This window comes from Poecile atricapillus, chromosome 3, assembly GCF_030490865.1.
Source record: "Poecile atricapillus isolate bPoeAtr1 chromosome 3, bPoeAtr1.hap1, whole genome shotgun sequence".
NCBI classification, from domain to species: Eukaryota; Metazoa; Chordata; class Aves; order Passeriformes; family Paridae; genus Poecile; species Poecile atricapillus.
The window spans coordinates 54,608,484-54,622,670 of record NC_081251.1 but is presented as its reverse complement, the minus strand read 5'-3'; the positions used below and the strand labels follow the sequence as shown (position 1 = coordinate 54,622,670).

At 36.9% G+C, this 14,187-nt stretch overlaps 1 protein-coding gene across 6 annotated transcripts in view; it reads right to left on the bottom strand.

Annotated features, from left to right (window-relative positions):
* The window catches only part of LAMA2 (laminin subunit alpha 2), a 341,474-nt gene that overhangs the window by 95,999 nt on the left and 231,288 nt on the right, over positions 1-14,187 (bottom strand). For all 6 annotated transcript variants that reach the window (XM_058834226.1, XM_058834227.1, XM_058834225.1 and 3 more), the window contains 5 exons: positions 10,882-11,025; positions 8,331-8,510; positions 7,436-7,624; positions 7,104-7,342; positions 2,364-2,481 (listed from right to left, as the gene is read on the bottom strand). In XM_058834226.1, coding sequence (XP_058690209.1) covers positions 2,364-2,481; positions 7,104-7,342; positions 7,436-7,624; positions 8,331-8,510; positions 10,882-11,025 — 870 coding nt within the window. The remainder of the gene's footprint in view (positions 1-2,363; positions 2,482-7,103; positions 7,343-7,435; positions 7,625-8,330; positions 8,511-10,881; positions 11,026-14,187) is intronic.

Below are 14,187 nucleotides of genomic sequence, written 5' to 3'. Positions count from 1 at the left end.
ACACAAACAGGAACATTTTGACAGTTGAGACCATTAGGGGTGAGTGCCTAGAGAGAAGTCACTTGTCCCATGTATAAATCCCACCACCTAGTGGTGCCAGGAGCCTGTGAAGGCTGGCTGATGAGGTCATTTTCTACTGGTGACCACAATTCCTGCTTTTCAGAAAGAAAAGGAGTGGTACGCTTTTCACACAGCAATAAAATGGATGCAAAATAAAACACAAGAGAATCTGGAGTAAGTAATTTTTGTGACCGAAAACAGGATTCTCCAGTGAAACACTAGCTGACATGCTAGATTTATTCATGTACTACCACTCTGACAGTTTTATAATCATTGCCAAAACCTCCAGGAGTGTAAATTATGGAAAAAGTATAAACACAATTATTTTCTTTAGAATCACAAAGAAATTAATCTTCACTAATTTCTGCTTTTCCCCTTCTATTTTGACTTATACCACATTAAGTTTCCTGAAGCATAGAAACAGTCTATCTTCTTTTTCACGGTTTGTGAAGAATTCTAACCTAGAAAAATAATCTCAAATGAAAGTAATTCTGTTTCTTACTAAAATACTCTTTTTTTTCCCCTCCCTCTATCTCCACAAGCGTACTTGTCCAAACAAGGTACAAAACAAAAAAAAAGCTTTACAAGTTCTGAACGACTTCAGAATCGAACTGTAAATACATAGTACATCCTCAAACAAAACTGATATCTGGGTTTTTTTCTGATATGCTATTGACAGTCTTATTGCCTATTTTGATCAAAGCATTTCTGAGATGAAATAAAACACACAAAAGATAAAACTGACGATATTTTTAATTGCTAGTTTGGAAGTTTTTCAGAAGCAGTCATTAGGAAAATTCTTACTACTGCTTCTGCAGCCTACAACTAGATGTGGAAAAAAAAAGGGGGGGAAAAAAAAAGAGGGGCAGGGAATATAAATGGTACTTCTAGTGAAAACTGCTGTGCATATAGTCTTCACAATGCTATTACATGCATAAAGCATGGCACAGACACATACACCCTGTTAACACCCGCTTAAAAAATGCCAGGGTGTCAGATGTTTTTTTTCTTGCTAAAATTAAATAAACCTTCACAGAACACACCATAACCTTCACTGAGCACACAAAAAATAAACTAAGTTATGAGTATGTGAAGATCACACAATTAAGAATGAAGTATGAAGGTTGCAGCTGAGACATTTATTGAGCCCCTGGTGGGTGTGAATTAAAAAAAAGTTTAATTACATTATCATATATTTTTCCTCAAAAATTCAATTTGCTACAGTAATTAAAAAAAAAAATCTGTACTTCTAAGCAAATGTTGGAGTCCATTAAGTTCTCATGTATTTGCACAAGTTCAGGTGTATTCTCTTATTGAAATAGTGTGCAAAGAAAATTACTTCATTCACCTTCTTGAACACCTTTCCTATGAACTTACTGTTTCTGTTGACTTAATTGCTGCATAACACAACCATGTATAACCATGATCCAAAGGGATCAGAGTTCTCACAGATAATAAGGTATCTTTCCCTTTATTTACTTTGATTTTTCTCCAATTGCTAGTTTGGGGGAAACCCTTACAAGATCCCACTTAGGATGTTTGAGGCGTTTGCAAAATACTCAAGGTGCTGTTCCCTGCTACCTCAACCTAACAATTGCAACCAGTGAATTTAGAATTGTTTGTGCTGGTTAAAAATGAAAACATGGTATTCTGCACACAGAAAGACTGGCAGTCTCATCATCAAGGGCACAGACAGTGCTCTTACTCAGACATATTAACTTTTATTCTGCAATCAATGTATTATATTTTAAACAATTTCTCTGGTACCCATCATGAAATCCATTTTACAAAAGCATACACAAGTCCTCTGATTCTCTAGAACACTTGGGTACTTCTGAAATATGCAATCTTCAGCATGAAATTGTAAGTAAAAAGATAAATATAGTGCATATATATGGAGCACCCAGGTCACTTAGTGACCCACACTTTTCTCCTGATGTTCAGTAAGTTAGTGTTTTACTATGACAAGAGTATTATACCCCTATCTGCTCAAAAAGGCTTGATCTGTCAGCATCAGTTACACAATTCAGGCTCAGTGATGCTGTCCCAGTAAAGCTCACTTTCCCGTATTCTAAGTATTTGACTCATTGCCACGGTTTCAGTGGTAAATTTGCCTACAGCAATTAAAAAAAGGGCTGAAATTCCCTGTGAGAGAAATACCTTCAAGAGAAAATAAGTAATTAAATTAAGGGAGAATTGCTGCCAGTTAAATGAATTCACACTCAATTGCTATTCACACCTTGCCAGTGAATGGACCAGAGAAGGCACCAAGACTTTTCCTGGGAATTAGGTTAATACTGTACCTCACAGGACAGACCAGAGTAACCCAGTGGGCAGTCACATTTCTCTATCAGGTAAGCTTGAGGAGCCATGCCAGATACAGGACCACTTTCAGCAACTTCCAGTGAGATCTCGGAAATCCTGAAAAGAAGGAGCAAACACCTCTAATGAGATTAGTCAAGCACTAACTCAAACCCTCACAGTCAGCTGGCATGGAGGAGTCTCATTTGGTTGCTTGTAGGATTCTTAATCTATAGCAGGCAAACAACACTGGTTTTTGCATCTCCCAAGAAACTACAAAGTTAACACCACCTCTGGTCTCATTTTCTAGTTCTAGGCAATACTATAGCTAAATCTCCAGCTTGATTCTATCTCTTTCTCTAATCTCTTTTCAGCCAAACTAACAAAAGTAAATATACAAAAATTCATATTTGATTCTTTATTTGGAGGGACTCATCAAGAAATTGATGACTCTCAGGGGTGTGGCAGTAAAATTGTTCTCTTAATGAGCTTGTAATGAGGCAACTACTTAAAAAATAAAATCTATCCTCAGCAACTAAAGCAACCTAGCAAGCTCTAGAACAAAGACATTGGACATGTGCCGTTTGAACAGAAACTTCAAGATCAGTAGCCAGGTACCATTTCTTTCTTTTTTTTTTTTTTTTTTTTTTTAGATATATAATCAAACAATTTAAAGCAAGCATGAAAAACTACTACAGAAGTAACTGCTAATATCAGAAAGGGATATATTTCTGAATTTCTACAATTTTAACCTTCCAAGCATTTGTGTAATAATAATAAAAATAATAATAAAAAAAAAATAAAAATAAAAATAATATCCTTGCCTCCCAACAACTCCTTTTTTTTCCAGCATGAATGCTGATCTGATAAGTAGGGTTGAGTACATCATGGACAAAGACAACAAATATAAAATCTAATGAAATACACTTAATCCTAACATATAAGACTGCTGTACTTTAAGCTTACTTCTTCATTTTGGGGATTTGTTAGTTTGCTTAAATGAATGCTAGGATCTGGAATACTTATTGCTTCAGAGAAACAAAATTTGCAGAATAGTGTAAATTTTAAAGCCTCACATATAATGCTAACCTAAGATAAAATGTCAAAGATTGACTAACTGGCCGAATAAATGTCAATAATGTGGGCAGAGTCTATTCAGTACGTGTCTGAGCACAGTGCTAATGCAGAGGAGCTCACAGAGCTGCTCACCTCCTCCTCACACTCACAGCCTGCTCAACTTCTTCCAGACCCTGACTCCTGAGGGACTGAGTGACACTGTTCTGCTCATTGGCATATAGGTACCAATGTCAGGATGAAGGGAGGAAAAGAAAAAGCCCACCACTGAACTAGATGAGAATTTTGTGACTGAGCTTATATGACCAGACGCACACATCTTGATAACTTTGTGTCAATATAAAAACCCCCAAAGCAAACTAGTAATTAAAACTCTCTGCTCTCTTCTTATTACCTGAAGAAAGGGGTTCAGTTGAGCAGGGAAACTGAATAAAAAAAAACCAAACAACAAAACCCAAGCAAACAAAGCCAGGTCAAAACAGAAGACTTAAAATAAAGAGGGCAAAATGATTCAGATCTGTCAATGTAAAGTTACATTAAAATCTCTGTACACTTAATGGAAAAGAAAATGAAATTTGCCTCTCCATCATCCTCAAAAATGAGGGCACAGTTGAAAAACTGTTCACTACCATAAAGCTGTATTTAGATAATACACTCTAGGGCCACAAAGCTACCTATCGTTTGTGTGAAAATGTTACTTAAGGAAGGTCAGGCTTGACTGATTTTTGGAAAATGTCTATTAGGCAGCAGTCAAACAACTGCTACCTGATCACTGTTGGGAATATTGAAATAATGTGCAGTGAAATTGAAAGCATACTTCAATTCAAGAAATTTATTATCACAGCCCTGTTGCAAAACAAAATCTAATAAAAGCAATGTTTCCATTTAGAGTGTTGAATGTGAAAATGAGACGACAAAATGAACAATACAGGAGAAAAATGTTTGGGTTGGGATTCTGAGCAGAAACCTCTAAATCACTAATAATGCTGTAGCTTGGAAGCAGAAACAACATTAGCATTGCTACTAAACTGTTTAGCTAATAGAGTGCTAACACTAGAATGAAGCTATTTTTATGTTCCCAATTGCTGCTGCTACTTTGACTTTATTTTAAAGTGTTTTTCCTGTAGTTTATCACTTACCTGCAGCTTTTAAACTTTGCAATTGAAATTAAAGCACTATTTAAACCTAAAAAATGTAAAAATACTTCATATATATCTTTTCCTCCTCCCAGCCAAAGATTCTTTAGCTTTATATATCTTTTTCTACTAAGCACAGTCAAGTGGAAAGAGAATCTTTACCAGTTTAGAGCAAGGCTCTTATTTGGAAAGCACAACACACTTTATTTAAACAAATGTTTTATTTTAAGTCACTTAATTCAAACATATGTTTAAATTTGAGCACAAATATTGTTCTTTAGAGGGTCTCAGCTTATTTTTAATAAAAGTCTTCAATTCTTGTGCAAGATAATATTCCACTAACCTTTAAAAACATTTTGGGGGATTTATATTTTAGTCTTATGCAAAACTTCCACTGAAATCATTCAAGGTGCTAACTTGAAAAAAATAATAATGTATTCCTGCTATATTCTACCAAAAGTCTCAGATGCCGTGTGATAAATGTTAACTTTGAAACAAGACAGATCATAAAAATCCATTGTAACATAACCGCCTCCAAAATCAAATACAGAATTATATGCAAGGTTATGACTTCAGATGGAGAGTTACCAGAAAGAGCAGATGAACTGTTTGCTAAGCTCTACTGTCATAAAATGTCACATTCTGAAATGCCATGCTGCAAAATACATATTCTGGTTCTTTAGGTAACACCTTGCAAACCTGCCTTGGAACTGAAAAGTTCTCCCCTGTTCTGATTGCCTCATTACAGGGTAGTCTTGATAAAATGGTTCTGCAGTGCAAGCCCAGCGCAGCCACAGGAGTCACACGCACCTCTGAACAAAATCAGCTTTGCTGCCTTAACTTTCCTTTTGATGCTCCAGCTGAGACAGTACTCAGTTTTTGCTTTCACAGCTGAACTAAGATCTGTACTGCACAGAGGGAAGGGAAAAACATACATGAAACATGAATATGCTTCTCAAATTTTCCACATTGCATTGGGGTTACCTTCAAAACTCTTTTCCTGGGAATCCCCTTGCTTGTAATACAATATCCTAAATGGACTATGCCAAAAATAAATTAAACCAATGTTAAGCACTTATGGCATCTGTTACAAATATTTAGCATCTAGCCAGTGCAAGCTACTTTTGCATGAATACTTCTGTGTAAATTATGTACTTTAAAGAGAAACAGTAGCAGCAACAATGACTATGTTTTCTGTCACACCGTGCTGTAAAGTTGCATGATATGTGCCTCTACTGTTCACCTTCAAATGCCAAAGGCAAGGCTCTTAAAGACCTATTTGTACCCTAGAAAACTAGAAATAATTTTAGCTTATCATTTCTATGACAGAATCATAAAAAAGTACTTCGGGAGACCTTTGGAGTTTATCTCTGATTATTCCCATCCTCTTGCAAATAAAGTTTGATTGCAAAGGATATTGTGCATTAATTATTAAAAACTTTATGCAGTAGTCTATGTAAGTTATTCTAGAACTTCTCTACTCCCAGCAGTTTATCTTTCATGTCTAATGTGAATCTTTCCTGCTGAAGTTTAAGTTCATTTTTGTTTTTGACTTACCCACCATAGCAACAGAGAACTCATTCTTTCCTTTTTTGTTATGACATTTTAAGCATCTTAAAGCAACTTTTAGTTTCTAAACATATCTAGTTCTTTATATCTTCTCTTACACGTCATATTTCATTGCAGTGACCTGCAATGATGGTCACTAACATCCTCTGAGAACTTTAATAACTATTTTATCAAATTTTCTCCAATTACATTAACCAGAACTTCATGCTTAGGCTTTACGAGTGTTAGGCGGAACTAAAAGAGGTTGTTTTTTTCACTTAGCAGGCCATATCTGTTTATACATGCAGGTACAGAATTAGAATTTCTCAACAAGAATATTGTTACTGAATCATCCTCACCTGGTGATATATTGTAAACAACAGACTCCTCTTTTAAGAATAGATAACTAAGCAGTTGTTCCTTGTTTGTTCAGTTGACTGCTACTTTCAGCGTAAAGCTTACAGCTGACCTTTAGATTGCAGAGATTTTTGTAATGTTCCTTTATGTTGCAGCCTGATGTCCACTTCAAATTTAGTGTTATCTTAATTTCCTTGTGTAACTGGTTCATTAATAGATTGAAGATGTTGAATCTGACCCTAATATATTTAATTTCCAACTCTTCGGAGAAAATTCCTTCATGAGCTAACATTTATGTTTAATTACAGCATTATGTTTTCATAAAGTAGACCTTTATTCAAAAAATACACTAGGTTTGTTTCAGAATGTGTGTGCCTACATGTGTTTTCTGTTCTAGGATCCTGAAAGTAGAGATTCCAGTTGCCTAGTGGGATTTAAATCTTCCAGTGCATAAAACTTCCCTCTTCTGTGTTTTCCACTATGCCAGAAATGAATTCCTTCTGCCCTTTCTTCTCAGCAATGGCCTATAGCTGGCGCCATGAATACCAATTCTGTTGGGACTAGCCAGGAGGTCTATGAGGTTATCTGACTACTGCACTATTTCAGATCACTGCATGAAAGAGGTACCTGCTCTGCCTCATGATATTGCCATGAGTCGCCTTGATAAGAATGTAATGAACATCATACAACACATTCATGAAGTCTTCCCGGGATACAGTTCTGCTTGGTCTTGAGTCGTCTCCATAAGGTTTCCAGATGAAATCTGCCTGAGACATTGTCCTGTTGAGACCTGGGTTACCCTGATAATATTCCCAGGGAACAGGGCTTCTGCCTCTTTGGTCATCACCATAATATTCCCATTCATGCTGAAAGACACAAACACAAAATCAGGTTATTAACAGTATTCAAAAGAACCACGTGCTTAAGCTTTGGACTAAAAAGGCAGATGGAAATGTTACCTCTGTCATCTCTATCTCATGCCTTGTAAGCTGGCCAATCAGAGGGGCAGCCATATGCCGGACAATAATTCTCGTATTTGTGGGAGGCCCGCCTCGTATGATGACTTGTGGGGAGTAAGTAGTAAAACCTGTCTCTTCTCGTGCTTCAAAATAGATGGCGTATTTCAGTTTCCCTCCATAAGCAGTCAGCTAGCAAAGCACAAAAAGAAATCTCATTTTCAGTTAGCTAAAAATATATTCCTGGGAAGGATCTGGATGGGGTCTGCACCTATGTGCAGCCTGATGAATGCATACGTGGTAGAAAATAGCAATATGTTATCTATTTGTGGAACTATCTGGGGACAAGGGCTGTGTTCAAAAACACTCATCGACAAGTGGTTATTATATTACACAAAAACCCGTATGTTATTTATTTCCTTATATGTGCCTTGGTGTTCCACCAAACTAAGGAATATCAAAATAAATTGTCACGGAGGTGTATAACGACATCCAAAAGGACGATTCTTGCCATAATTTTGTTCCATGTAATCTACAAATATCAGGTATTTTTTGCTTAAAAAGGGGAGAAAAGAACATTGCAAGAGTGTTATATTAAATTTGTGCAGCTTAATTTTTCAAATAACATTCTTATGAAAAAATGTATTCCGTGGAAAAATAGAACATAGATATTTACAGTTATTAACATGTAAAATATTGTTTGTGTTACTTTATGAATTTCCATAGTAACAGAGCAAATAAGTTTTAATAATGGAATAGCATTTATTTTCTTTTGAAATACCTTCCACTGTGTGAAGACATGCTTATTGGGAGGGAAAAAAAGGCACTGTAAAATAATAAAATAACATTAAAAGAAAAAAAGGAGCCATGTCAGTATTCGATGGAGTTTTAGGTTTACCTTTCGTCCCTCAAACTGCTCTGGAAGCCTCCAGTAAACAGGTTCTGACCGAAGATCCTGCATCACCTGTTCTATATTTGCTACTATTTCAGGAGGCTGGAATGCAATCCCCGAAAGAGTGCTACGCTGAAGCTTTTCATCCACCAGCGGCAGAATCATTTGCTCTGGCTTCAAGGTCACCTATGCATATTTGAAAAAATCAAGAAGAAAATTAACTCAATTTTTTTCCCCATGAAGTGTTAGTCTTTAAATTCTAGCTCCTTAAAAAATTACTTCTAGGTAATTTCATTTCACATCACGAGCAATTTGTCACAAAGCAGTCTTGCTACTCCTTCAGGTATGAACTGTGCTAATAATGACTTTCCCCTTGAGCCTTTTGCACCTTGTCCTCATGTTAACAAAGATTGTAGCAGCACTGGTTAAAATACTTTAATCAGCAAGTGATTCCATGAATTTTATCAATGTGATTTTCATAGTGCTATTTTAGTCTCGGGTCTCTTTTGTTCAGATCGTGAGGAATGTTACATTACAAAGAAGCAGAGTTCTCACCACCAGTTATACATCACTGGAGCTGTAAAACACAGTGCCTGATCCCTTGATACTTCTATGGAATATTCAGCCTAAATGCTCTCCAGGCAATTTGCAGAGTGAGGCTTCAGTGAAGGTTTCTGTAACTCTAAATTCAGCTTTATCAAAAAAAATACAAGGATGCCACTTATATGATTTTAATTTTCTTAGACTAGTTGACAAAATCATTAGCATTACACTGAAATCATTATTTTGATCAAGAACTGTAGCAAGGGTCTTAGTAATCATGTGCCAATGGAAGCATCTCAGGGAATGTGTGAACAGATGCAAAGGGGTGGTATCAATACTGCCTTCTCCCAAAGAGTGAGACAAAGAAAACAAATGCAGGTAACAGTCATACCACCAACAAACTGGTAATGAGATAGGAGTCAGTAAATGAGGAATCAACCAAACCCTGGGATGTACTTTCAATATCCTAGTATTTCCATTTACAGCAGAATCTAGACCGATCAGATATAGATGCACTCCTAACACTGCCAGCCTTAGTGAGATTTACTGATTTTTTATCGTAACTCTATTTTACTGTTTAATACCTTAGATACCAAGAAAAGGGTCAACACATTTGATTTTCAGATCATTCATCAGTCATGCCTTATTGTCATATAAAACAGAATTTTCGTGTTTAAACAAGTCTCATGTCATTTGAAGCACCTGAGAGTATCCAAGATAGCCACTAGCAGCTGGCAGAACATAGCCTCACTTATTTTACAGCTCTATATCAATTCTGAAATAGATGAGAGTACCAAATACTAAATGCGACATGGACACACACTTCTTTAAATATGAGCATAAATACAAAAGGAAATTAATCAAGAGAAACAAAATAACCAGGAGGTTTAAATTTTTTCTGCTTTGTGCTGCCACAAAGGTCAAAGCACAGTTATCCAGAACTGTTGCTGTTATGGAACTTGATTAAATTTTGTAACTTGTCAGCCTTCTACAGCCTTTCATCTCCAGTCTAGCAGCATATGATGGGCAAAACTGAAATAAAAACTGAAAAAGTGGGTCAGATCATAATAAATCATTTCATCCACTGGGAAGGGAAAGAGGTGCTATGGGATTGAATAGTGAAGGGGAGAATAAGTGCTATCCATATTATATTAAACAAGAGAGATTAACTTGATTTCAGCCTAAAGTGTCCTTATCTAACTGATGCTTGTACATGACTAGTCTGGAGCTTTGGCTGATTTGCATTAGGCAGACATTCGTTCTATGGTTGGCGTTCTTTTGAGCAGAGATATGACTGGCCACACGTGGGGACAGAACCAATCATTTTCCATTAGAAATCTCTCCTCCAGAATGCAACCGAGGAGCTGGCATGGCAGCAGTCTCAATGTGGGTTCTGTGCTTGTTGGACAAATAAATGGACACATCCAGTCTGCCTCATTTATCAGTCCAGCATAGGTCTCAAGGCCCTCTTCCACAAACAGGTGTAGAGCTCTTTGCTCTGATGGATTATACCTTGCCATGCTTGAATTTAAATATAGCTTCAATAAGCTCTTTTTTTAAAGATAAAAGAAAATCCCACCAAAACAACAAAACCAAGAAGGAAAATGAACAGATTAACTGAACTATGGGCAATTTTATACTGGACAACAAGCATCTGTGACCCTTGAATACACCTGGGTAAACTGTGTATCACGTACCAGGGATTATGTTGCAATGCATTAGACCGCATAATTTCCCCACATGACTAGCTTGCCCTTTTTGGGGATTTAATAGCTTTACTTTGGCTGGATGTCAGCTATCCTATCACTCATTTTCTTATCTGCTTATTTCCTTTTAATGTCTTGACCCTGATTGTCTAATGGAACATATCGCTCTCACCACTCCTCAAAGCATAAAGAGGAAAGTGATTGCTTAAATGTTTGGCCATTTTCTAGCTAGCTCTCAGTGCCTGACTAAAAGATGCCAGCAGGAAACAACATTATCGCATTACATGGCTCAGCGGCTTCCTACTCACCCACACACGGATCAGCCCCCTTGCCTCGCTGCACTGTGTGGTCAGGCCAAAGCAGTAGCAACTGCTGCAGCCAAGTGGGTTTCTGGCAGAGAGACCAAATGTGCCAGACCTGCACCTGTCACAGTGGACACCTTCCACATTAACCTGGAAAAGAGAGAGTATTTTTAAAAGGAAAAGAGAATTAAAAAAAAAAAAAAAAATCAAGTCTTATTTCAAGGTAGCAACAGAAAAAGAAAATCTTGCTGTTTCGATAATAACAGAGTGCAGCAAGAAATAATAATAAGCGATAGGAAATATTCAAGAAACTCTCCAGCTTCTTATCACGTGTGTATGCAAACATATGTAATTAATGTAATTAAGGCATTTGCATTTGTATCCACTGAGTAGCTCTGAGCAATAGATGCTGGCTTCACACTGAAAATTGCAAGTAGAGAAAAATTAAATGGCACTTTGGGCATGACATGCTCAATAACTGATTGATAAGATAAGAACTATAAGTTGTTCTGAAACTGTCCATGTTAATCAAGCCTTCTGTTTAATAGGAATTAGCATTGACATGTTCAGATATTTAAGGTAGGCACTAAATGTTCTTGCTGAGAAATGTATTTTAATGGAAATTCTGTAGAGAAAAGCTTTCCCCTCTTCAAGATTGTTTTCCACATCATTGAACAGTATTAACAAGGCTGAAATGTTTCACTGTTGTAATGTCAATGCTTTTATTTTCATTTTTCAATTAATCCAAATAAAAAGCTATTCCAGATAGGGCAGATACACAATAATTTATGCAGAGCCTTTTAAAACCATTTTCATACTGAGACCAGGGTATTAAAAAGAAAAAAAATCATCAATATGAAAGCACTGGTTGACTTTTTCCTCCCCACACACCTTTTTTGTTCTCTTGAGACTAGTGTGAAAAAGCCAATCAAAAAAAAATTAATCTTTCCAAAGCTTTTACAAGAAACCGCTATTATCCCTCATGATTTACCAGTTTTAACCCTCATTTCCACATGTTTTATCAATAAATTTTCATACACTGTATTTAGCTTGGATTTTGCTGCTATTTGTCAGGGCTGACAATGAGGCTCCTGAGCCTCAGAGAGCTCATTTCTGTAGCTGTAGCAGGTTTAAATGGGGATGATTACCATTTTATAAAAATCTAGTTTCTTCAATGTATAACTCTTTAAAAAAAAGTTACACAAAAGATTAACTGACCCTAGATTTAAATTTAACCTTAGATTAAAATTATGGGGGGGAAAATGCTTACTTAATTCAGTATTATTTGTCCATTTTCTCTCATAAACAGTGATTTTTACATGCTTTGAATTTTGTTCCATGTCAATTGCACTTTCTTATCATTAATCATCAGCTAAATATAAATACTGTTCATTTTCACTCAGAGAAACACAGAAGCAATTATATTATTAAAAGAATTAACAGAGAGACACTTCTGTTTTAAAATGCCATGAATCCCCACTCTTTCTACTTAGTGCTTACAAGAGCTACAAGAAAAACAATGACCCAGAGAAGCTGTGGAGTCTCCTTTTCTGGAGATAGCACTCTGAACACAATCCTGAGTCATGTGCTCAATGACCCTGCTTGAGCAGGAGTTGGACTAGATGATCTCCAGGGATCTCTTCCAACCTGACCAGTTCTGTGATTCTGTGACATGCTGGACCTAATCCAGAAATGGGGCATCGAGATGGTTACAGAGGCTGTCTGCTTATCATGTATCAAGAGAGATTGAAATAATTGAGATACTTCAATTTCTGCGTTTCAGAGGCTGGCACAGAGCAAACAGCACTGAGTTTTATTCAGATAGTCCATGATGCCAACTCACTTCCATTTTCTTATGGTACCATCATCAAATGAATCAGTACTTGTGAAAAATGATGCTTCCTGTTCAAATATACCAGAAAAATGGGAAGGTGGTAAAGTAGTTTGCACAAAGAGGTTGTGAAATTGCTCCCCATCCTTGGAAGTACTGCCTCAGCAGTGTCTTTCAGACAAGGTGCTGGACAAGATTACCTTGATAGGTCATTTCTAATCTAATTTGTTCTACAGTTCTGAGTCTCAAAACTCTGACCTAAGTGACTATTTCCCATTTAACAAAATAATTACCTGGCAATTCAATTATTTAAATTAATCCTTCCATTTTACTATCTCTTTGTGTCAAAACAGACCCAAAGAAGAATGAATCTAAATCACAGAGAGAATCTCTAGGGGTCACTTTTAAAAACCTCCTCCTAGAAGCACAGCTATCACCAATACTAAGTCACATTACCCATGTCTCTTTCTAGCCAGTTCTTGAAAATCTCCTAGAATGGAGATTTCAGATGTTACTGGATAATGTGTATCACTGCTGCATAACTGTTTTTTTTTCCCTAATTTCCAACACAAAATTCCCAAGCTCCCATTTGCAGCTGTTGTCCTTTGTTACATCTTCTGACATTATCAGAAAGGACTTTATTCCATTAACTACCCTTTGAAGTGGCTAATAGGTTGTCATTGCATTTCCTCTTATTAGCCTTTTTTTTCAGACTTAGAGAGAGTCCAGCTCTCTCAGTACATCCCCACAGATCATCTGCTGAGAGACCCTTCTCCAGATCCTCTCCAATTCCTCGACAACACTTTCAAATCAAGTTCTAAAACTGGACATAATTTCCAAGTGCAGCTTTACCAGCACTAACTACACTGGGAGCAGAGCACTGATTAGATGAAGCTTTCCCCTGCTCACCATGCTCTTCGTGATATCCTACCTTGCAGCTGCATTGGCTGCTGTGCTCAGTGCATTCAGATCAGTGGGCAGTTTGCCTTATTTACCATGAGAGTATACGGTTGGTTTATATCGTGTTTTCCAGCAGGATTGCCACTCAGGCCTCTTCCTCCCAAACTGTACTGATTCTTGAGGTTGTTCCACTCCAGCTAATGACATATTTTCACAGTCTTGAAAAGTCATGAGGCTTTTCAAGAAGTCTCTAGACAGTAATTCTACTATTCAGCATGTCAACCTTGACGTCCTCCAAGTCAGCAGTATTTCCAAATGTGCTGATCATGAATTCTGTCATCTGTGCTGCTGGTGAAGGTATTGGCTCTGGGATACTCTGCTTGCTGGCTACCAACTGCATATCAAAGCACCAATTACTGCCCTGTAAGCTCAGCAATCCAGCCAACTCTTAAACAACCTAAGTGTGCTGTTCTTCCAAGCACAATTCCAAACAAGAATGTTGTGGATGATGATGCCAAAAGTCTTTGCTTAAGTGATCCTGAATTGGATGCAGTCTACTCAAAACAGATACTACTGCAGCA